This window comes from Panthera leo, chromosome C1 (assembly GCF_018350215.1).
Source record: "Panthera leo isolate Ple1 chromosome C1, P.leo_Ple1_pat1.1, whole genome shotgun sequence".
Lineage (NCBI taxonomy): Eukaryota > Metazoa > Chordata > Mammalia > Carnivora > Felidae > Panthera > Panthera leo.
Genome location: NC_056686.1, coordinates 64942967 through 64969133, shown reverse-complemented (window position 1 = coordinate 64969133; position 26167 = coordinate 64942967). Strand labels below are relative to the sequence as shown.

Here is a 26167-nt window from a genome sequence, read left to right as displayed (position 1 = left end):
AGAGAGAGCGTGTGCATATGTGAGTGGAGGAGGGGCAGAGAGAGGGAGAGAAGGAATCCCAAGCAGGCTTCACGCTGTCAGCACAGAGCCCAACACGGGGCTTGATCTCACAGACCTGAGCCAAAAACAAGAGTCAGATGTTTAACTGACTGAGCCACCCAGGCACCCTGAAATTGTTTTTGCTATGTTAGACACACTAATAAGCACATTAAGAAGAAGCCTAACCTCATTCTAAATGTTCAATACTTTTCAGGGGTTCCTGGGTGGCTCAGTTGGTTAAGCGGCAGACTTAGGCTCAGGTCATGATCTCGCGGTCCGTGCGTTCGAGCCCTACGTTGGGCTCTGTGCTGACAGCTCAGAGCCTGGAGCCTGTTTCAGATTCTGTGTCTCCCTCTCTCTGACCCTCCCCCATTCATGCTCTGTCTCTCTCTGTCTCAAAAATAAACGTTAAAAAAAAAAAAATTTAAATGTTCAATACTTTTCAGATCTTATGAGTCTCAGTTAATCTCATCTCCTGAACCCCTCAGTACCCAGTCTTAGAGATGCAAAATACATAGTTGATTTGAAATATTGTGTAACTTTTAACCTATTAAAAAATGTCACTAAATATTTCTCAAGCTCTTCGCTAATACAGAACCTCCTATTATAGCTTAATACTACTTTCTGTCCAGAATTTTTATATTCATCTCAGTGCCACCCCTTTAACAAACAGGAATGGGGTTGTCTCTGGTTATATTTCTCATGTTTAAGGCTGTATCCAAAACTTATTTTCCTCTGCCACTTACTTTAGTCTTTTCCGTTCCTTATCTCCAGTTTCCCCTTTTTAAAATTATCTCACAGGAGTGCCTGGGTGGCTCAGTAGGTTGGGCATCTGACTTCAGCTCAGGTCATGATCTCGAAGTTCCTGAGATCGAGCCCTTGTCGGGCTCTGTGCTGACAGCTCAGAGCCTGGAGCCTGCTTCGGATTCTGTCTCCCTCTCTCTCTGCCCCTCCCCAGCTCATGCTCTGTCTCTCTCTCCCTCTGTCAAAAAATAAACATTAAAAAAAATTTTTTTTTAATTATCTCAGGGTACCTGGTTGGCTCAGTCAGTTCAGCATCCAACTCTTGATTTTGGCCCAACTCATGTCCCCAGGGTCATGAGATTGAGCCCCAAGTCAGGCTCCATGCTGGGCAAGGATCCTGCTTGGGATTCTGTCCCTCTCCCTCTGTCCCTCTCCCCTGCTTGCTCATGCATACTCTCTCTCTCTCTCAAAAAATAAATGTTTAAAAAAACAAATACATAAAATAATCTCTTTAAGATGGGTGCCTGGCTGGCTCAGTTGGTGACTTGATGTGACTTGATCTTGGGATCATGAGTTAGAGATCCATGTGTGGCAAAGAGTTTACTTAACATAAGAAAAAAATAATTATCTCTGTAAGAATGGCCTAAGAACTGCATTGATACAAACCAAATTTCTAAAAGCTACAGAGAAGATGTACCTACCAATTTTTAGTTTGGGAGAGATTACTACATTTGCAAATGATTATAGATGGTATTGTACTCATTACAAATTTTCTCCTCAATATAATCTGCAGGTTTTTTCCTTCCCTCTTCCTCCCTTCAACTCTCCTCCTCTCTCTCTCTCTCTCTCCCCAATGATATAATTTCACATATGTTGGATAGCAACTTTTTTACTTGGAAAAATGTTAATTTAATTATATTATTTATCTAAAAGCTCAGATGTGGCCTTGAAGTATTTTGAAAATAACATTGGAGTACATCTTTTTTAAATTAATGATGGATACATTTCAATTCTGAGCTCTTTTCTCCCTAAAAAAACGGCTGTTTTCATAATTAATCTTTCAAGTTTTCTAGTTAACACCATCAAATTATAGGTTTATATTCTACATGCTCATAAATGACTCACAGTATTTCAAATATGCTGAGTTACACAGATTGCAACAAAGAAGTAGGTAAATGCACTTTAACAGAATTTGACCTAGTCTGGGAAATTTAACAATGGCACATCATAGCATATTGGTAGGAAATGTTACTGAGAATAAGGAACAGGGAGTCTCAGAATTCCCTTACAAGTTTGCTTTTTAGCCATAGGCAAGTCCCTTAGCCTCTCTGGGCTTACTTCCTCATCTAGAAAATGTGATCTCTAAAATTCTGTCCAGCTCCAAAATTTTACAAATTTTATGAACTAAAATTATCACAGAAAAAAAAGAAATGATAAAAAAGTTGAAATATTCAATCCATAAAACTTATCTATTCAAATAAATATTAAGCTACAATTTATAAGTAATAAATCACATTTCTTTCTATAATTCTCCATAAAGGGGGATATGAAAGCCAGGTATACAGGCAGGACACTACATTACACATTGTTGGATAAACATTGTTACTAGATTACGGGTAATGTTTAACCTTTGAAATACAAGAATAGAGTAGTTACTTCTAACCATTTGCCTAGTCCAATCACATGTATTAATTTCATTTTATTCAACGTAACTAGTCAAATGATAGGTGTTTTCTTAAAGATAAACAAGCAAAAGTATTTTCAATTCCTTGCCCCCAAGAAAGGCTATTAATAGGCAGGAGTGATGAACTAAAAGATAAAGGGTCACAAACAGATGCTTTCAGAGGCAGCAAAGCAAATGAACTAAATGTGGGAAGTAGCTTTATAGAACGCAAATGAGATTGGTAGGTCAGTGACAACAGAACAGTGAACGCCTTGCTTATACACACCCTGATTAGAATGCGTGAGCATCTGGTTTTTCTTGCAGGAAAGATAAACATCTCTATCAATTAGCTTACTGGCATCTACAGTACTTCAAGTATCCAAGTATGTGGCTGAACTTAAAAAGAACACTTTAAAATCAAAAGTACCTTCACAATTTACATCAGTAAGAATCCTTTAAAACTCTACTTTTACATTAATTCAACATTCAACAAATAAAAATTGGGCACCGATTACTTGCTAAGGCATTATCAGTATTCTTTTAAGACAAGAAAGATACTGGTATACTGTTTGTATATAGCAGTAAAAATTAATTTTTTTATTAGAGAAGAATAATTCTGTACTTTTTTTTTTTTTTTTTTTTTTTTTAAGAGAGTGAGCAAGTGGGGAGGGACAGAAGGAAAGAGAGAGTGAAAGAATCCCAAGAAGGCTTCACACTCAGCATGGAGCCCAATGCAGGGCTCAGTCCCACAACTCTGGGATCATGACCTGAGCCGAGATTTAGTCAGACACTTAACCGACTGAGCTACCCAGGTGCCCAATAATTCTGTACTTTAAAGAAAAAATACTTTTTAATCCAAAGATTATCCATCTACCTAATCCACAAATCCTTTATTTAGGAGAAAAGGCTTAATCAAGAAAATTGCAATAAATGACAGTAGGTTTAATATAGAAATCATATCCACCACTCTGACTGATGCTTTCAGTTCTCTTTACACCTGTGAGAAAGTTTCTATGATGTTTATACTTCCCTAAGAAGTTTAGGGTTTTTTTTTTTTGCTTTTGTTTTTGTTCTAGAGAGACAGAGAGAGACTGTGTGTGTGCACAAGTGGGGGCAGAGAGAGAGAGAGAAAGAATCTTAAGCAGGCTTCATGCTCAGTAGGGAGCTCACTCGGGGCTCGATCCCATGACCCTGGGATCATGACCTGAGCTGAAATCAAGAGTCGGGCACTTAATCAACTGAATCACCCAGGCACCCCTTCCCTAAGGAGTTTTAGTTGTTCAGGGAACCAAAGTTATAGAGGAATTATTTATTAATTAGGTGGAATAGTAAGTGTGATTAGCTGAATTCTCTGGCATTTTCAACATTTTTTTTTAAGATTTTATTTTTAGTAACTTCTATACCCAATGTGGGGCTCAAACACACAACCTGGAGATTAAAAGTCACATACTCTACTGACTGAGCTGGTGAAGTTCCATTTGCAACTAAAGCATGTGATGATTTCCAGCAATTCTATTCTTAGATATATACCCAAGAAAATTGAAAAGTTATGTACACAAAAACTTGTATAAAAATGTTCATAGCAGCATTATTCACAACAGCCAAAAAATGGAAATAACCTAAATGCCCATCAGCTAATAAATGGATAAACAAAATGTGGTATCTCCATAGAACAGAACATTATTTGGCCATAAAAAAGGAATCATCAGAAGTACTGATACATGATGTAACATGGATGTACCTTGAATACGTCATGCTAAGTGAAAGAAGCTACGTGAAAAAAAGCCACATATTCTTTGATCCCATTTATACTAGATGTCCAGAATACACATCTCTAATCCATAGAGACAGAAAGTAGATTTGTGTTTGCCAGACACTGAAGAATAGGAAGTGAGTGCTAATGGATATGGAATTTCTTTTTCAGGTGATGAAAAGTTCTGGACTCAGTGGTTATGTAACCACTTAACTATATACTTTTAAAAAGGTAAGCTTATGGCATGTCAATTATATTGCAGTAAGGCTGTAAAAAGCATGTGTTAATTACAACCTATTTATTGACTTTCTAAAAGACTCTTAGTCTGCTAAAGAGTGATAGGATCCAGTATAGCTTGTACATATATCAATCATCCTGAAAACTACTTTTGAACCAAAAACTTTGTTTCAAGACATCACTCTTACTCTAGTTAAAAGAAAAAGAAAACAATTTTTTAAACATAAATATATTTAAAAAATTAAAACACCTAAGAAATGCAATCTATGTATATGAAAAAGTAAAATATTTATATGCATAACAAGTAGTAGCAACATCATTCATAAGCAGCAGTTAGTGTTTATTTTCCCCATATTTTGGTTTAACACCATAGTGGTACTTTATTCTTTTTAGGGAAATTGCATAAGGTACATATAGCATATTATCAGTAAGTTATAGAAGACTGTATAATTGGAAAATTAATTCCAAGTAACAATATTTCCTCTAAAAACACATTTATTATTAAACAAATTATTTTAAACTAGTGGACAATAAAATGTGCCTATAATTTATTAAGTCCAAGATATATAGTCAACTTGCATAAAATTACATATGGCATTTTAAAAACAGCCTATTTCTAAAATATCAGTAATTCAGGCAATTGGGATTTCCACAGGAGATAAATTGCCATTAATTTCCTTTTTATGATGAAAATGTCTGCCTTAAGAACATTACAACTATGTTATTAAGAAATGCTACAGCATACTTTAAAAATCAAAATGGTGAAACATATGCATTAGTATATTCTTTTACGGGTACCAGCCCTATAGCAGCATTTCAGATGGAGATTTAAATCTAGTCAACCACATTTCCAAATGACTTGGGCTTTAATTTTCTAGAAATACATATCACATGTGTATTTTAGTTAAGAATTTAAATTTCCATTATAAATGAGAACCTATCATACTGATAATGTAAAGATAAAAGAAATAAAGTACTTTAGGATAGGCTAGTACTTTATTAGAAATATATCCACTAACTCCACAAAAACAAATTTTACATGAAGCAAAATACTAAAAATTTGTGATTTGGGAGAAATGAAATAAAATACAGTGAATAGGTTTTCTCTTCATCTCTAACTGTAAAAATCCCTTTTGCCTATTTATTTGACCCGTCTCTATTCATGCAATTTAATGAATCCTCAAAATAATTTACACATCTTTATACAGAATTCACATCTACATCAGTAAACTGCCAGTCCTTTTATATTTTCAGTGCCTTATCAAAATATGGGTAACAAAGTTTTTCATTCTATGAGGCAGGAAGATGTTTCCTAAGTACTTCTTTGGATGATGAGGATATAGTATCTGGGAAGGACACCTCAAATTCTATTAGAAGGTCACCACGCTGGTCAGGATTTTTTGGAAATGGCAGCCCGTATCCAATAATTCTTCTCCTCATTCCAGGTTTCACAATATCATTTATTGACATAGGTATGGTTCTTCCATCCATTGTTGGCACGTTAATTGAGCAGCCACACAATGCCTAAAATAGACCAAATAAAATGAACAAACTCCAAAACTTAAAAAACTCAACAAAAATATAACCAAGTATGAAGAATGAAACCACTAAGGTAAAACATTAACCTCTAAAAGAATATCAATAATTGTAAGACTTTTTCCCCGTTAACAAATCTCTTTAGGACATGCATGATCAGACATATTATAAAAGAAGGAAAGGAGAAGGGGAAGGAAGGAAAAGGAAAGAGAAGTAAAGGATGTCTTCCACTATGCCCTGAAATGAAATGGAATGTTTGAGACTGCCATTACAACATTCAAAATGCAGGGATGGAAATGGACAAGAAAAGAGGGAGAAATTTAGGAAAAGAATAGAATAAGAGTAAGTACCTACTTCTCTGGAAGGAAAAATATTAGGATAAGAAATACATTTATTGGTTTAGTCAACAAATGTTTACTGAGCGCGTACTATATGCCACACATTCCTGCTAGATGCTGAGCTAAGGGACCATGAACAGGGACCCCCACCTCAGGGAATGCACAAGGAACTCAGAAGCAAACCAGTAATAACAATACAGTATATATAACATTGGCACAGAGGTGCAGAAGTCTTTTGTGAGACAAAGGGCACCCATCATACCCCCTTATCTTCTGACAGTACAGAATGAGCTAAGCTTTGGACCGTTAGCAAGTATTGAAGCAGAGCGAGGAACAACAGTGTTCCATAGACTAGAGCTCAGACAATGACATAGATGTATATAAGATAATAATAGAGCAAATTTAGGGAAATGTATATACATTTATGGGTAGAAACAGAGGGAGACAAAATCCCAAGCAGGCTCCACGCTGTTAGCTTAAACTCACAAACCATTAGATCATGACCTAAGCTGAAATGATGTCAGACGCTTAACAGACTGAGACACCCAGGCACCCCTAAAATGACCTTTCATTTTAAGCCAAAAAGTTTGGACTTTATGGTAGATGCTATATGGAATTATTTAAGAATTTTAAGCAGGGAAGTGACATGGCCATATATGCAGGATTATAATGCAATTTGAAAAACAGTATCTAAAAACAGAACAAATAAGAACTTATAAAGCAGTACCTTTAACAATTATATTAAATTAATATCTTTTTGTTATATAAGTATTACTCCAAATGGGAAAACCTTATACATGGACTAAGGTGATAAAATTCCAATGTATATCTCATAAACCATATCTATAAAAACTGAGTAGAGTTAACCCAATATTAGGTTTCATAGTACGTAACCCAGTTAGCACTTAAAGTTGGCATTTAAATTGCTAGTACAGGTAACTAAACTTAGAAAATATAATCCTACCCATGAGAGAGGCATTATAGGGGTGCCTGGGTGGCTCAGTCGGTTGAGCATCTGACTTTGGCTCAGGGCATGATCTCATGGTTTGTGGGTTTGAGCCCTGCGTTGGGCTCTCTGCTGTCAGCACAGAGCCCACTTCAGATCTTCTGTTCCCCTCTCTCTCTGCCCCTCCCCCACTAACACGCACACGCGTGCGCTCTCTCTCTCTCTCTCTCAAATAAACAAACATTAAAAAAAAAAAGAGGTATTATAGTAGTACTACCTCTGGGGGTTCTTATGAGAATTTAAATAACATACTAAACATTTAATAAATATTAGCTATTGTTTAGATAAATTCCCTAAGATCAGATGCATAATTCTGTCTGGTTTCAGAATCCCTGGTGCTATTAACTTACCTCTCGTAAAGTAATTTTAGCAGTGTAAATTATATTTGATCCATCCCTTTTAAATTTTGGGTGATCTTTATCTTTAATGATAAAAACAATGTCTGCTGGAATACTAGTTGGCGTTTCATCTCCTTCCCTTGGAAAAGTAATTTTGGTGCCTTCTTTCCACCCTTTCTTAATCTCGATGGTGAGAATTTTGTCCTCAGATCTATAACTCCTTCCATCAGGATTTAACCTTTTTCGAGAAATCTTCATCCGTTTGGTACAACCACTATATATTTCTTCAAGTGATACTCTAAGTTCATGAATAACTGGAGGATCTTGTTTAATGCGGGATGGTCCCACAGAATTCCTGTCTCTCGGATATCCATTCATGCTGAATCCAAAGGCAGTAAAAGGATCTCCATCTACTTCCATTTCATCGGAATCTCTACCACCAGGCATCCGTCTTCCAAAGAAAATTTCAAAGGGATTGGAACCTCCAAAGAATGCTGCAAATGTGGCATGAGGGTCACCGTGAAAGGTGTACCGGAAGGTACCTCCTTGTCCATCAGTACCTCCTGCTCCTCCTTTCAACCCTAAATGAACAAATAAACATGATTAGAAAAAAGCTTGCAACTCTCAAAAGTTAAACTTTCAAAGTTGTATCCCTAATTAAGATTTTGGCCACCTTAGGTTATAATTTATTAAGATTGGCCAGAAATGCCATTGTAACTAAATACAGAACAGTTACCTAACTTTTGATCATTCCATCCTAAGTTAAATGTTTAGCTTTCAAATTCTTCCTCCACATCCCCATCTTTAGTGACAATTTATTCCTGAATCTTTGTTCTATACATAAATAAGAAAATAAAGTCAGGAACCTCTTGTTTCATAAACCACTGGTTTGATAACCTGACGTATGTAAGTTTTCAAAAGATGACAATTGAAAGGTCTTTGGTAATAGATGCAAAATGCATAACTTAAATCTTTAAGTATCATTATAGAGCATAATCAATAATATAAAATACCATATTCATACTAACTAGCTTCATTTTAGATCATCTTTTACTTTAAGAATTAAAATAGAACTCTTTCTGTGGCAGAAAGGGGAAAAAATTTTATTAGGACACATTATGAAAAATGTTTCTTTAAACTGTTACCCTATTCTAGCTAACAAAATTGTTTAGGCATATCCTGTGATAGCATTAATTTCAACACTATGTAGAAAGAAGACTAACATCAAGAGCTATAAACACTCTGTAAGTCCTTTGGACTGGTTATTTCTGTCTGTTGTGCACAACTTGCTTCAGACTCTGAGATAGTGACCTTTTGACCCTGTTCTTTAAGATTCAACTAAGTAATATGTAGTTCACAAACAATTATACTTTTGAGGCTGCATTTTCTGCTATATACTAAAGACAGTTTCTGTTAAAGACCCATCAAACATTAGTATAGTGGTCTTTTAAAGGATCAATACTGACAAGGATTTATATCATTATAGTAGTAGCAAAGTTTCTGAATGAGCCTTACGGGCATTCCTGAACAAGGAAACAAGGAGGAATAGAATCTAAAAATTTTTAAATGTGATAAATTCAAGAGATTAAGAGATTCCAATATCTTCAAACAGTGAGTAATTTGAGGGCAGGAAATACATTCTATTCATTTTTGCATTGCTCACATATACAGGGCTGAAAATGATGGCACTCGTGTTTATTGACTAGAGAATAAACTAATTCTTAAAGTGTGTTTAAACTTTGAAAGGGATCTTGAATGTCGGGATAGAGAAGAGGCAAAAGCTATATAAAGTACAATCATACATACACATACATGAGAGATTTAATAATAAAAAATTATACTGGAATCACTCAGCATGCTTTCAAAGAGATTTAGTTTTGTATGTTTTATTCTATTTGGCTTCTTCCATTAAAAAGTACACATATAGTATGGAAGTATTGAATCACTGTATTGTACACCCAAATCTAATATAACAGTGTATGTTAACTGGAATAAAAATTAAAATTTCAAAACAAACATATATATATATTCTTTTTCATCCAACAGTCTCAATTGATGTTTAAATTTTTACCTTCATCCATGAATAAAAATCTGAGAGACTAAGAAAAATTTAATAATCTGAAAAACTGTTAAAATATGTATTGAATGATACATCCAAATAGCAGTTAGGATGTTCCTTTCAGAAAGAGAATGACAAGTATAAGCAGGACAAGGAGTTTTAACATGCAGCTCACACAAAACTTCTTTTTATAATTTTTAGTGGTACAGTTTTAACTCCAAATGTTAAAAAAAGATAGTGACAGAGTTTTATAAATGACAAGTTATGTATATAGCTCAAGGTCATGACCAATGTGACTGAACCAATGCTTAAATTACTTCAATCATTTCATCTTTTATCCCACAAATATAATAGAGTATAATAGTTTAAGAACGAGTTGAGTACATTAGCTTGCCCAATCTAACTCTCTACAAGACAAAATCTAAATATTTTGGACTCATAATAAATTCATGAAAAGAAAGAACAACATTTTAAGTTATTACACTATGGGTTTGGCTTTTCCTTAAAACCTCTTCTCTTCTCTGCCAAAAATGGTAACTCAGTCAGGATTACAGAGGCTCTGAGAAGATTCACACAGTCTGAAGTGACATTTATCAAAGCTGACAATGGAGCTTTGAGGTTTTCCTTGACACTAAACAGTCAAGTACATGCATCGCTCAGATTAAGTACAAGGCTACTACAATGACTGAGAAAATCATACCAATATTCATAACAATATAACATGAATTATTATGTAAGTATCACTTGATTGCCTAGCACCTGAATTATAACAGGCATGTTATCAACTATACAGTCAACTCTTTATTACATACATTTTGAGTGCTCATGGAAAATTTTAATATTCAACTGGATTCCTCTGTTCTCCAAAATATTTTCTAGACACTATCATCACTTTTCATGATAAGGAATATACTCTGGAATCAACATTTGCCCATGCTGTGTAGCAAGACTGCTATTATTTAAAAACCAACCAACCAATTTGCTATCCAAAAACAAGTATGTGTTTGGTATACTCTCCATAACAATAATTTCCACTAGTTAGTTGAAAGTTTGTCAAAAGAAGCAGCACTGGAGAAGAATTAGGATTTCAAAGAAAAAAATTACAGGACTTTAACAACTCTTATTTTAGGGAGATTTGATATGTAAAAATCTAGATTTATAGCAAGACTTACAAAGTTACTAGAATAATGAGATCCTTTAAGTAGTCTTGACTCAAAATTTCAACTTATTTTTAAAAATACATAGCAAATAAAGAGATTCAGTTGATTACATAAAGAAGGAACAATTGAGTATAAAGATTAATATACTAAACACAAGTTTGATCATTATAAATACTACCTTTCAGTAGTTAAAGAAAGTTACTCAATAAACTACATACCAAAAAAAGGCATAAAGGAAAAGAGATCTAGGATCTAGGGTTACAGATCTAGGATGCTGTAAGGAGGCATTACTGAAAGTCTTTTTTTTTTTTTTTAAAGCATTTTAATACAAACTTCTGTTGAAATCCATTGAACCACAAACCTAAAACCTTCTAGGAGATACAGGTTCAAAATCCAATTTTAAATTTCTGTATTTGTGGGTGTTTTTTGTTTTTAAATGATTCAACTATGGAGAACATTTCTCTATTTTTAAAAATAGCTTTATTTATTACATACTATAAAATTAACCCATTGCAAATATATAAATCAGTGATTTTAGTAAAGTTGTAGAGTTGTGCAGCCATCATCACAATCCAGGTATAGATCATTTCCATCAACCTAACCAGTTCTCTACTTTCTATTTGTAGCTGATCCCTGCTCCCACTTCTAGCACTAGGCAACCCATTGATACACTTGCTTTCTCTATAAATGTGCCTCTTCCATGCATTTCAATAAATGGAATCATAGCATATGTAGCCTCTGACATCTGACTTCTTTATCTAGCATAGTTTTTGAGGTTCATCCATGTTATAGCATGTTTCATTAAATCAATCTTTTTAATGCTAAGTAGTATACCAGTGTGTCCGTGTGTATGTACACACATACATATATATCACATTTGGTTTATCCATTCAGTTAATGATAGTACTTTTAAATTGTTCCCAGTTTGGGGCCATTACAACTAATGCTGCTATGAACATTCATGTACATATCTTTTTGTGGACCTATGTTTTCATTTCTCTTTACAGATTCCTACGAGCAGAACTGCTGGGTCATACGGTAAATTTAAAACATCTTTAGTTTTGTCCAAAAATTTTAAAACCCAGCATTTAAAACTGTGGATATTAGAGATTTTCAAAACATGAATAAACTGGATCACTGGTTCTCTTAGTCTCTAAATATATAAATTTAGCATGTTCAACTCATATACTTCTCAGTTCATGGTTCCTGTTCCCACTGTCCTAGACCTTGACAGCGAGTGTAATAACTGGGGGAAACAAGCATATCATATAAATTACTAACAGCTCCAGAGTCCTAACATTCAGTGTTTTGTTACTACTGAAGAAACACATAGAGCTATGGAACCAGGCCTGCAGATACAAACTGACCAATGAAAGGCAAAGAGAAAAAATGTTTTCCCACATTTAAACAGTATACCTAAAAGGGATTTTTTTCAAAGAATAAATGAGCTATTCTGAATAAAGAGCAAATAAATATAATGCTTTTCTGTAAAGGAAGAATACTTTTGAAAAAAATCATCAAATAACTTTCATTTAACTGTATTTTCAAAGAACTCCTAACTAGAGAATGATATTTCTGAATATATTTCAATGCTTTAGAAAATTTATTCTCCCCTCTCTATTACCTTTATTGTTTATGGCAATTATCTGAATCAAGAACAAAAAAAGATTCAGGGTACAGAGATGATACTGCTTTTGTTCTTTAAAAATTCACTCACTGTGATGATGACCAGTAAAAATCAAACTAGAGAAATACTACTGAAGAGAAACACTATTAAGAGGTAATATTAAGCCAAGAAAAATGTCTCATTGGATGACTTGAAAATTCTGGAGATAAATATCCTTAGTATACACTGAATTCTATGGCTTCGTCATAAACAAACTTGAGCCATCAGGGAGATGTGGGTTAAGCAGTGGATATCTGCTTTTTCTTGGGAATGTATAGTGTTGCTTCATGTTTGTGAATTCCTTTACAAAATCACAAATAACTTCTTCAGAAAGAGTATATTATAAGTATCTCACAATCCTGGTTAGCTTTTGAGATGAACCAAATCGTATTTTGATTAGTATGGCCATAAGGAATAAGCAGAATTGAACTGGCCATTATTTGCCTTTTTCAATATTTATCTTGTAAGAGCCTGACACTGCAGGTCCTCATCACCAACAACAGAAACTGCAATTTAAGGCAACTCAGATCAAAAAGAAAAACAAAACAAAACAAAAAGAAAAAAGTTTCTACACAATCACGCTGCTTATATAAAATTTTTTTTTTTAAATGAGTTAGTGCTTCACTGTATTTTAGGGTATATTTCTAATTAGGAAAATTTTACGTTAAATGCAATAAAGGAGACAAAGAAATAACAAAAAAGTTTTCATAACTACAATGATTTAAAAGAGAACATTTTGGGAGGAAAAAAAATAATGAAATAACGTGGTCCTGATTTGAAATGTTAAAAATCCCAGAACCTATAGGAATTAAAGTGTTTTTGTTGTTGCTGTTAATTAGCAATTTAAAATAGTCTTCATAGCTACATTTATATGGAGATGATGGACAAATTTAATTTAAAATCCGGAATGATAAAAGGATAATCTTAAATAACCCCTGTTTACTGTATTCAACTAGTTTCTGATCTCACAGTGCAAGAAACAAAAGTATGGCAGGGAGAGGAAAGGGAAGTTGTCACGCTTTCCTCAATACCTAGATAGTAAAATTTCAAAAGAAATAATGTTACCTAAAAGTAAATCAATAATTGTTCTAACTAGGTGGCCATTTTAGGTCAAAAATTGTATTTCTGAGATCTCAGTTTCTTGGCACACACTTACTGTTTACAATTAAGCTAAAAACTTGTTCTGGTATTTTATGACATCAGGAAAATTCTTTCCTCTCCAGGCGGAATGCCAAAAACAACTACAGCTGAATGCCTGGGCCTTCTGCTTCTCAGGGAGACGATTCTGTCTTGTTCCATCTAAACTAAATTGCTATCAGAAAGGCAAAAAACTTCTCTAGTTTTTGCGAATAAAATATAAACTACCCAGAATGTGAACTGCCAATGTTAAAATTTTAAATGACTGAAGGATCTTTATTGGTTCTGGCAGAAAATTCATTAGAAAACAAAACAGGTTGCATAAGACTTTGACACAATTCATTAATGGGCAAGGGAATTTAAGGTTTCTTTTCAAATATACAATGTTAACATAAATCTACTGGTAGAATATATATATTACAAAATTCCAAAAAAAGGGCAAGCAAATACATTTCATTCACAGCTATGTAATAATATTTATTCATATGATCAAAGATGAAATCTTGCTTTTATCTATTTGTCTTTCTACTTTGATGCCTGATGATTTAATTTAATTATGACCAGAAAGCTGAAAGCGGGGGAGAAAGAGAGACAGAGCTGGAGAGACTTAAAGATATACACAGAATACTTACCTTCCTCCCCAAACTGATCATATATTTCTCTCTTTTTAGGATCACTCAATACTTCATAAGCTTCTGCGACCTCTTTAAATTTTTCCTCTGCTTGAGGAGATTTGTTCTTGTCCGGATGAAATTTGAGTGCTTGTTTTCGGTAAGCTTTTTTAATATCTTCATCTGAAGCTCCTTTTTCAATTCCCAAAATGTAATAATAGTCTTTCCCCATTTCGAATGCCTTGAAATGAACTTAGATTTCCCTTTGTGAAAGAAAACAGCGTCCCCAGTCTTAGCAATACAACGATTCCAAGAAAAATAAACCAAGCTGGGTATTTTAAAAGTTAAAGCAAATCAGCAATTCAGCTTCGCTGTCTTAAGGCAGCAAGCAAGCAGCGTCTCTATTTAATTCCTTCCCCAAAGGCTTACTTACAGATAAATATACACTACACAGGAGACAGCCTCCTTCTAGATCCTCCCATTTTCACTACGTGTCTCTGTACTTTCTAGAACAGCAAATGCTACAGGACGTCACTTCCCCAGCTGCCTCTAGTCAAAGTACAGAGCTAGGTTTTCTCCTCCTCCACGATTAACTATTCATTTTCCTTCTGGCTCTACCATTTTTATTTCCTTTTTAAGAAGCTAAGTGGATTAAGAACCCAATATTTCAGCACAGAATATCATAACTACGTTTTTATTTACTCTATTGTAGGAGAAAAAAAACAAAATAATTATAGCCAATAGGCATCCTATGTTAAAATAAATTAAAGGCATTATACAAATTTAAAGGTATCCTTGAACTGATTTTAGGTATTTTAATTTCAATTTCAAGTTATCCAAATATAAGATACACAATGCTAAAATATGGTTTGTTTAAATTAACATTTTCAGATAATTTGTGTCATTTTCAGAATTCCTGGGGTCTATCAATCAGAAATGCCAGGAGGTCAACATACCAATTTCACATTGTAAAAGGATATCATAAACATCAAAAGCAGTCAAGGACTTAAATATTATCTTAGTTAGTGGTTTTAACTAGTTTTCTGTAATATACAAGAGTTAGTAGTTCTGGCAAACTAAATATTTGTGAAAGCTTCTTATCTGATTTTAGCTACTTTAGCAAAAACAGAATGAGATCCCACTCCCCCCACCTCTGTCTCCGCCCAATTCTTAGGGTCACTATTTAAAGAATTTTTGTGCTGCAGGAAAGATAGAAGAAAAGTATCAGGTTACAGACAGTAAATACTCACGTTTCTTATAAGACCTTAACTGGATCATCTTAAAATCTGCATATGCTATTTACAGGGCAGCGATATGAGAAATATTTTTGCTTTTAAAAACACATTTCCCTAATTATGATTATCAATACTCATTGCTGAAGGTTTTGGAAAACACAGAAAGAAAAAAGAATAAAATAAAAACCTCCCTATCATACCACTTTATGTAATTCCTGCTAAGTATATTTCCTTGTAGTCATTTTTTCCTATGAATATTTATATTATATTTATATTTATGATATTTATAGTTTTGTATTTGTTTTTTTGTTAACAAAGTTTATGTCATATCATTTACATACCCTTTTGATATCTGCTTTTTTGTATATATTTTGTATATTTATGAGAAATATTTTCAATCTATATTACTCATCTTTTATCTCCTATTGTTTTGTCATCTTTTCAAAGATGTTCCCATTTCTAATATAATGGAAAGATGGATTAATAAGAAAATGTCAAAAGAATTGCACACAGCCCTATAGATACCTTAAATCTGTAAACTTGGAAGAAAACAAAGAACATTTAAAGGAAAAGTAAATGTACATATATGTTTAGAGTATAGTGAAAAGGTAACAATCACATGTTAACCTTTAAAGATATGGGAACACCTACTCTATCTATATGCCAAGCAGTTTTACATTAATGATTCAGCAATTCTTTCAGAACATTCATCTTTTTACTTTGACAGCTAGGATTTCCTGTTTTTCAAAACTCTCTCCTTTAAAAATACTTTGGTATTAGAAACGAATAGCATCTTTCTAGCTTATTTACAGATTACAAAGATTTGTCAGCCATTCAAGCAAATTTTTTAGTTCCATCAAGGAATACTCAATGTCAAAAGGTTAACATTCAAATCCAAAAACCTTAGGGGAAAATGCTAATATCCAAAGTCAACTTAAAACTCCTACTTAAAAAAAATTGCAAGCTGAAGTCCTGTAGAAGTACAGCATCTCCAGTAAGAGTAAAAATATAATAAAAATCACCTTTTCTAGAATTAATTTCCAAAAGAATTCCTTTAAAATACTCATTACCAAAGGAACACTGACATTACTATCTGTGAAAAGCCTGAATTGTTCTGGTAGGTAATGCTGGGAGGAAAGAAAAAAATAGATTCTTATCTGATTTAATCATTTTCAGATAGGTAGAAATATTACCAGGACTTGGCATATTAAATGACTTTAGAACCCGAAACTAGATCTTTCACATTTCAAAGAAATGCATTACCTATTAACAAATGGAAACAAATCTGACTTTCTACATGTAGAGAAGGATGATAAAGGATTTTTATATTTCTTCAAATATCATACACACAAAAAAGAACCATAGTGGTAAACCTGAAAAGCAAGAATTCATCTCAACTGTGAAATTTCAAGTTATTAAATAAGCAGTTATAATTTGAAGATTTTAAATAATAAAACAATCTAGCTAGGTTTTGGTAAAATGAGTACTGTAAATAATTCTTTCAAACATTTGGGAACAATGCCAACAGACACATGAAAAGATGTTTGGCATCACTAATCATCAGGGAAATGCAAATCAAAACCACAGTGAGATATTACCTCACACCAGTCAGAATGGATAGTATCAAAAAGACAAAAAATAACAAATGTTGGTGAGGATGTGAAGAAAAGAGAACCCTCATGCACTGTTAGTGGAAACGTACATTGGAGCAACCATTGTAAAAAAGACTGTGGAGCTTGCTCAAAAATTTAAAAATAGAAATACCACAGGATCCAGTAATTCCACTACTGGGTATTTTACCCCAAGGAAACAGAAACACTAATTCAAAAAGATATATGCACCCACACATTCACAACAGCATTATTTACAATAGCTGAGACATGAAAGCAACCTAAGTGTCCATTCATGGATGAATGGATAAAGATACTATATACGGGAATGAATAAGTCACAGGGATGAAAGGTATAGCATAGGGAATATAGTCAATGGTATTGTAATAGCACTGTATGGTGACAGACGGTAGCTACACTTGTGGTGAGCACAGCATAACCTATAGAGTTGCTGAATCACTGTGTTATACACTTGAAACTAATGTAATATTGTGTGTTCAACTATACTGCAATAAAGAAGATAAATATGGCAGCATCAGTGGGCAGTTGAGGGGTCAAGGCCAACTCATACCCATAGCCAGGTGAGCCTGACTATTCCTCCATTGCTTCAATGTCAAGTGAGCAGAAAAAAGCACCATGGAGCCTAGGAAATTAGGTAGGCCCAGAGGGGGGGAAAAAAAACAGCACACTCAGGCTATTGAGGAAAAACATCCCTTTTTTTTTAAGAGCTAAAATCCACTACATTTTTTTTTTAAAGAATGAGAAACACTCATAACAGGAAAGTTATTCCTAAAATGTATAACTCTATACTACTGTCCTAGGATTCTCTCTCAGAACCCTTGGAGGAGCGTGGCCCTACCCACATCTTGGTTTAGCTGCCAAAAGTGTAAGAATAAATTTTTGTTGTTTTAAGATGTTTACCTTGTGACAATTTGTTTTAGCAGCCCTAGGAAACTAAAACAGCGAGAAATACAAAAAAGTATGTATGATGTAAATGGACAGTTCAAAATTGGTAACAATAAACACCCATTTATCCATTAAAAAAATAAATAATAAATATAATTTTAAAAATCATTTGGGAACAAGTATTAACAATTTTAAGGGGCACCTGGGTGGCTCAGTCGGTTAAGCTTCTGACTTTGGTTCAGGTCATGATCTCATGGTTCAAGAGTTTGAGCCCCACGTCGGGCTCTGTGCTGACAGCTCAGACCCTGGAGCCTGCTTCGGCTTCTGTGTCTCCTCTCTCTCTGCCATCCCTCCCCCTTCATGCTCTCTCTCTCTTTCTCTCTCTCTCTCTCTCTCTCCCTCCCTCTCAAAAATAAATAAACATTAAAAAAAATAAAAAAATAAATTTAAATCCCTATAAATACCATAACCTGGAAATTTGTCCTTAAAAATAATTCACAGAAAAAAAACTATGAACATACCAATAAACTCATTGCACTAGATGTAATAGGGTAATAGATTAATATAGTCATTAAACTGCATAGTATTTTAGAGAAATTTTACTCGTTACATTTACTTTTTTCAGACTGAGCTATCTCCTCTACCACTTAGGAGTTAAAAATCCATTACACAATCACTTTACATTAAAATTTTTTCATCTAAGTTTTATTTCATCTATGAGATTAGGGTGTTTTGTTTGTATGATTTTTTTAATCAGGGTGGGTGACCAATTGTCATCCCTGTAAATAATGATCATGACAGAAATAGAGTATGTAAGGGAAAAAGTAGGGGCAGCCTTTAGGGATAATGGAGCTGAGATGTGAACAAGGTTCTTTTACTATTTTTTATTTTTATTTATTTATTTATTTATTTATTTTTAATTTTTTTTTTTTAACGTTTATTCATTTTAGAGACAGAGAGAGACAGAGCATGAATGGGGGAAGGTCAGAGAGAGAGGGAGACACAGAATCTGAAACAGGCTTCAGGCTCTGAGCTGTCAGCACAGAGCCCGATGCGGGGCTCGAACTCACGGACCGCGAGATCATGACCTGAGCCGAAGTCAGTTGCCCAACCGACTGAGCCACCCAGGCGCCCCACTATTTTTTAAAGTAAAAATAAAAACAGGGGCACTTGGGTGGCTCAGTCGGTTGAGCGTCCGACTTCGGCTCAGGTCATGATCTCACAGCTCGTGAGTTTGAGCCCCGCATCGGGCTCTGTGCTGACAGCTCAGAGCCTGGAGCCTGCTTCGGATTCTGTGTCTCCCTCTCTCTCTGCCCTTAACCCACTCGCATTCTGTCTCTGTCTCCCTCAAAAATAAATAAACATTAAAAAAAATAAATAATAAAAATAAAAATAAAAACACAGCCAAAAAACTACATAATAGTCTATTTGAAATACTGTTTAAAAACATAGATCCTTGCTTATTTGATTTTATACATATATATGTGTATGGCAGAAAGTTGGGTAACAAGAACCAGAGTTAATAAAACATACACTTTTTTTCCTTAAATTTCTTTAAGGCTACTATATTTTTAATAAAGACATAAAATTAGTATATGTATTTTAAAATTTTTACTAATCAAACATTAATGTGATTATTCCATGAAAACACAATTCTCTTCTGTTTATTAAAAGAAAATTACAGGGGCACCTGGCTGGCTCATTTGATAAAACTTGTAACTCTTGATCTTGGGATCATGAGTTCAAGCCCCATATTGGGTATAGAGCTTACTTTAAAAATAAGTAAGTAAATTAATTAATTAATTAATTAATATTACAAAGATTCTTCTCCTTAATGTTTATAGTTAACAAGATTAAGTTCTCATGCTGGAATAGGGGTGGTTCATCTCTAACTGAAGTAAAGATAATGTATTTTAAGAGATTTTAATTTTTTCAACCGAGTCAGAAAACTTAAGTGTAGTTATTATTTTATTTATCAAAGTTTTTTTGTTTTTTTTTTTTTTAAACATGGTTTAATGGTTTTGGGCCCAATTATTTATTTGGAGGAAGTGTGCCACTCTATTTTAGGGAGACATGGGCCAGAATTCAGTAAAAATTCTAATGACATTATACATATTTTTTCAATAACTTTAACAAAGATTCCTTATTTGGGATATTATGCTTTCATAGTAACTATAGATAAATTATTTTTACAGAAATTATTTTTGATTGTATAATCAGTTTCAAATATTAAATATGTTTAGATATCAGAGCTAAAGATAGCACTTGAATCACACACTAAAAATCCTAAAAGTACCTAACTAGTCATTCAACTGATGCCATCTTCACCTTCTACTTTGGCTTTATTAATATACAATAAAAAAGTTTTTTTCTCCAATTCACAAATCATTTCCCAGTTTATAATACATTAGTACAAAGAAAGACAGCATGCCTTCTAGAGTCTCAGAAGAAATTATTATTAAAATTCAGATCATCACTTAAATACTTGAAGGCAAACGACTTCTAATATTTTACCAATGCTCCTGTTGAAAACTTTTTCTGTCGATATTTAATTCATAAATGGGTAGGTACATTTAGTTCAGAAATTTCTCATCAAGTGATTAATTTTAGTAAGTTGTGACTTCCATTCCCTAATACTTCTTATCCAAGAATAAACAGACTGAGGCTCTTTTACACTTGTCCTCACAGTACTTTAGATAGTTAAATAGTGGTGGGGCACCTGGTTGGCTCAGTGGGTTTCTGATTTTGTCTCAGGTCGTGATCTCAGGGTCATGAGATAGAGCCCCGTGTCAGACTCTGTGCTGACAGTGCAGCGCCTGCTTGGGATTCTCTCTCTACCCCTTCCCTGCTCACTCTCTCTCTTCTCTCTCTCAAAATAAATAAGCATTTTTTTTAAAAAAAAAAAGAGAGTTGAATAGTAGTTATAAAATTTGCTAGGGTGGCGCCAGGGAATATTGATTGTGTACTGGTTAAAAGCACAGATTTTAGAGCCAGCCTGCCAGGGTTAGTGTCCTGACAACATGACTCCAGCTGTGGAGCCTTGGACTTAACTTTACTATGCCTCAGTTTCCTTATCTGTCAAATGGGATTAACATTAATATCTACTTCATAGGGCTGTTGTGAGGATTAAATGAGATAAATGTGTGATGCACTTAAATGTGACTGGCACATAATGAGGACTATGGAAGTATTGAGTACTATTGTGATAACAATGATCTCATCATATCAACTAGAAGGACTTTTTCCTACAAAATAATTACTACACCATAGGGATAATAAAATGTCTTTATTTACAAGTGTATGCATCCACACACACAACAGCTGTCCAACTAAGAATAAATGGCTCTTTCCAAATGCTCCAGTTAATACTTGTTACTTATTCATCTTGACTTCACTAAAATTTACAATCATTAAATCTTCACATAGGTAGCATTCATAGTATTTCAAATACATACACTTGTATTTCAAATGCAAATTTCAAATACCTTGACTGTATTTCAAACATAGTAATCCAGACTGGTATTGGTGAAAGAACAGGCAAATAGACCAATAGAACAGAATAGAGAGTCCAGAAATAGAGATGTATAAATATAGTCAACTGATCTTTGACAAAAGAGCAAAGGCAATACAATGGAGGAAAAAAATAGTCTTTTCAACCAACAGTGCTGGAACAACTGGACATCCACTTGCAAAGGAATGAATCTAGACACAGACCTTAAACCTTTTACAAGAATTAACTCAAAATGGATCACAGACCTAAGTGTAAAAATGCAAAACTATACTAGAACATATGAAAAAAATCTAGATGACCTTGGGTTTGGCAATGATTTAAATAAAATACCAAAGGCACAGTTCATGAAAGAGAAAACTGTTAAGCTGGACTACATTAAAATTACAATTTTCTGCTGAGAAAGACATTGTCAAGCAAATGAGAAAACAAGCCACAGACTAGGAGAAAATATTTCAAAAGACATATCGGATAAAAGACTATTATCCAAAATATATAAAGAACTCTTAAATCTCAACAACAGGAAAACAAACAACCCAATTACAAAAATGGGCCAAAGAGGGGCGCCCAGATGGCTCAGTCGGTTGAGCGTCTGACTCTTGATTTCAGCTCAGGTCATGTTCTCATGGTACATGAGTTTGAGCCCCGTCTCGGGCTCTGCACTGACAGCGTGGAACCTGCTTGGGATTCTCTCTTGTGCTCTCTGCCCCTCCCTCCCTCTCTCTGTTTCTCTCTCAAAATACATAAATAAACGTTTTTGTTTTGTTTTTTTTTTAATGGGCCAGGGGTGCCTAGGTGGCTCAGTCAGTTAAGCATCTGGCTCTTGACCTTGGCTCAAGACATGATCTCAGAGTTAGTAAGTATGAGCCCCCCATGGAGCTCTGCACTGTTAGCACTTAGGATTCTCTCTCTCCCTCTCTATTTCCTCCTCCCCGGCTCTCTCTCTGTGTTCCCTCTCTCTCTCTCTCTCCTTCCCTCTCAAAATAAATAAACATTAAAAAAATTTTTTTGAAAGGGGGCATCTGGGTGGCTCAGTTGGTTAAATGTCCAACTTCGGTTCAGGTCATGATCTCGCATTCATGGCTTTGAGCCCCAAGTCAGGCTCTGAGCTGTCAGCACTGGAGCCTGTTTCAGATTCTGTGTCTCCCTCTCTCTCTGCCCCTTCCCCACTCATGCTCTGTCTCTCAAAAATAAATAAACATTGAAAAAAATTTTCCATAAAAAAAATTTATAAAAAGAAAAATGGGCCAAAAACCTTAAAAGAAACCTCACTAAAGGAGACTAGCAGGTGGCAAATAAGCATATGAAAAGATGCTACATATCAAAAGTCATCAGTGAAGTGAAAATAAGCAAAGACATCACAACACACCTAGAAGAATGGCCAAAATTCAGAACACTGGCAACACCAAATGTTGGCAAAGATATAGAGTAATAGGAATTCTCATTCATTGTTGGTAGTACTGCAAAATAATAGTACATTCTAGAAGATAATTTGACGGTTTCTTAAAAAAACGAAATACACACTTATCATTCAATCCTGCAATCATGCTCCTTGGTATTTACTCAAAGAAACTCAAAACCTAGATCTACCCAAAAACCTGCACACGGATGTTTACAGAAGTCTTATTTGTAATTGCCCAAACTTGGAAGCAGCCAAGATGTCTTCCAGTGGATGAATGTGATAAACTGTGGTCATTCAGACAATGGAATATTATTAAGCACTAAAAAGAAATGAGCTACCAAGCCGTGAAAAGACACTGGAGGAACCGTAAGTGCATATTACTAAATGAAAGAAACCAGCCTGAAAAGGCTATATATGACATTCTGGAAAAGGCAAAACTATGAACACATTAAAAAAAAATCAGTGATTGGCAGGAGTTAGTGGAAAGGGAAGGATAAATAGGTAGAATACAGAGCATTTTTAGGGCAGTGAAACTACTCTGTATGATACTGAAATGGTGGGCACATGTCATTTTACATTTGTCCAAAATCATAGAATATACAACACCAAAAGTGAACCCTAATGTAAATTATGAACTCTGGGTAATAGTGATTTGTCACTAGAAGTTCACCAGTTGTGAATAAATATTCCATCTAGTGGGAGATGTTGATAATGGGGGAGGGGGAATTGTGCATATGTGGAGGTTTATGGGAAATCTCTGTACCTTCCACTCAATTTTGCTGTGAACCTCAAACTGCTCTAAAAAAATAAAATCTACTTTATTTTTTTTTAAAATGGAAAAAAGTGCAATGTTTATATTCTTAAAAATGTTTGTTTTTTTTTAAGTCATCTCTACACCCAGCATGGTGCTTGAACTCACAAACCAGAGATCAAGAGTCAAGCACGCTCTACTGACTAAGCCAGGCAGGTGCCCCTTAAAATATGTATCTTTGATTTTAGGGCCAGAAGATCTTTCCAGTTTTAGTTTCTGCCAATGCCTCATATACCTCAATCATACTAATTTGGAAGTTGCCAAATTGAATCTTCAATTTCTGTTAGTGGACTAGCATAAGGGGGGCTACAAATGTCTAAAGAATAAAGACCTAAGAATTTAAATGCTTTCTAACCTCAGCTCTGTCACTTAATAAGTGAGTTATTTAGGCACATCATTTAATTTCTCTGAATTCCTAAGTCACAAAGGTTATTGTGAGAATTAGATAATACACATTGGGAAGCACTAATATGTATGTGATGACATATCCATATAAACTGTTTTCATTAGTTTAAACTATACAAACCATTTTGCTACCACTTGGAGATCTCCCTTAATTCAGGAAGTTTTACTTGTTACAAAGTATGAAAATAACTAGAGTCACCTCTACAGGACTCAGGCATCCTCTAAGGTCATGCCCTTTACCATGTTCCCTTTTCAGAGTTTTCTTTCTGAATTTTAGTTTCTTAGTGTCAAAAACAGTAACTGTTCTATGTCTTCCCTATAATAACATTTATACAATATAGTTTATCAAAACACTTCCATGTGCTTTCTCATCTGTTTTCCATATATGCATACACATCTGATATTAAAACTAGTGATAAGATGTCAAAGAGCTTTTCTCTAGCTAGCAATCTAATAGTTATGATATTTATTCTTAAAATTAGAGTAGACATTGTTCTAATATTAACATACACTTAAAGAGTACTGCGTCTGTTCTATTACTTGGTCTGCTTTTAGATATCTAAATAATTTCATATAATCAAACTACTGACCATGTAGTAATTGGATACATATTTAACCTTTACATGTTATATTTTCCTAAAATGCCTTTAAACCTGAGAATTCTTGTTGAAATTATCATTTATTTCTTACAGCAAATTGCTTGATTGTAAATTTGGAACTCAGATGCTAAATTTTCATTTCTGTGAAAAGATTTCAGACTTTGAGCATAAGTTACAATCCCTAAAAATTTTATCATGGCTACAAATGCAAATTTATCTTTAGGGGAAAAAATAGAAAAAATAGAAAAATAGAAAAAATAGAAAAATACTGAAGACATTCATTTCTTGCTCCATCTAGGCTATAAGACAGAATAATAAGCTTAAGGCAAATGTCTTTAAGACATTACACCCTATTTAAATTGTTCTAGAAATCCTACTTTTTTCTTGACTATAAAATGTCCTTCCTTAGGTAATTACAGTAATTTGGACTCGTATTTGGAATTAGGCAGTCAATAACATTTGAGTGCACATTTTATAGTATTTGATGAATACTCTAAAACTTGTTTTAAAAGATGGATGTTATTATAGTGAACATTCTCCATAAATAAAGTATCTCATTCGCAAATATTTACTGAGTGCTTACTATGTGCTATAAACTAGATAGAGAACATCCTTGCTTTCATTCAATTCATATTCTAGTGAGAGAAGAAAACCAAGAAACAAGTTAATAAAGAAGTGATATAATTTCAGATAGTTTGAAGTGCTTTAAAGAAAATATTTCAATGTTACTAAGACAGGGGTTGATGGAGAAACGTTACTTTAGCCAGGATGGTCAGGAAAGACTTCTGTTCAGCTATGTTTTAAGAATTATACCAAAAATTTGGCACTAAGGTAGGTAGAGGAAAAGGATCAAGTCTCGTCATTATACTTTTGTTTTTAATGTTTGTTTTTGAGAGAGAGAGAGAGAGAGAGAAAGAGAGAGAGAGAACAAGTCAGGGAGGGGCAGAGAGAGAGAAAGGGGATCAGAGGATCCAAAGCGGGCTCTGTACTGACAGCACAGAGCCCTATAAGGGGCTCAAACTCACTAACTGTGAGATCATGACTTGAGCCAAAGTCTGACCTCAACTGACTGAGCGACCCAGGCACCCCTAGGTATACTTTTAAAAAGGTATAATGCAAATATACCTTTATAAAGCAAATGGAATGGTAAAGAGCTCTTAATGATCTCTTTGATTCTATTATCAAGAGATGTATTCAGCTCTCTTCACCTTTTCTATTTATTCACTTTTCCCATGTGTAATCTGTACATATCCCTTCAAACCTACAGCTAACAATCAAGTTAAATAGTTTAATACAAATAGAGTAAACAATTAGTAGCTTCAAATAAGTGTGTTATGTAACTGTTATAGTACTTAAGGGACCATTAAGCCATGAGGAAAGATCATGAAACTTGGAATAAGAGCA

The 26167-nt window shown here is 34.2% G+C and overlaps 1 protein-coding gene across 6 annotated transcripts in view; it reads right to left on the bottom strand.

Annotated features, from left to right (window-relative positions):
• Nucleotides 1-5662: 5662 nt before the first annotated feature.
• DNAJB4 (DnaJ heat shock protein family (Hsp40) member B4) overlaps nt 5663-26167 on the bottom strand; it is a 48098-nt gene continuing 27593 nt past the window's right edge. For 4 of the 6 annotated variants that reach the window (XM_042952309.1, XM_042952310.1, XM_042952311.1 and 1 more), the window contains exons 2-4: nt 14309-14550; nt 7667-8235; nt 5663-5960 (exon numbers count right to left, since the gene is read on the bottom strand). In XM_042952309.1, the coding sequence (XP_042808243.1) occupies nt 5727-5960; nt 7667-8235; nt 14309-14519 (1014 nt within the window). In that variant the 5' untranslated portion in view covers nt 14520-14550 and the 3' untranslated portion in view covers nt 5663-5726. The remainder of the gene's footprint in view (nt 5961-7666; nt 8236-14308; nt 14551-26167) is intronic. The other 2 variants (XM_042952313.1, XM_042952314.1) reach the window with 1 other exon arrangement.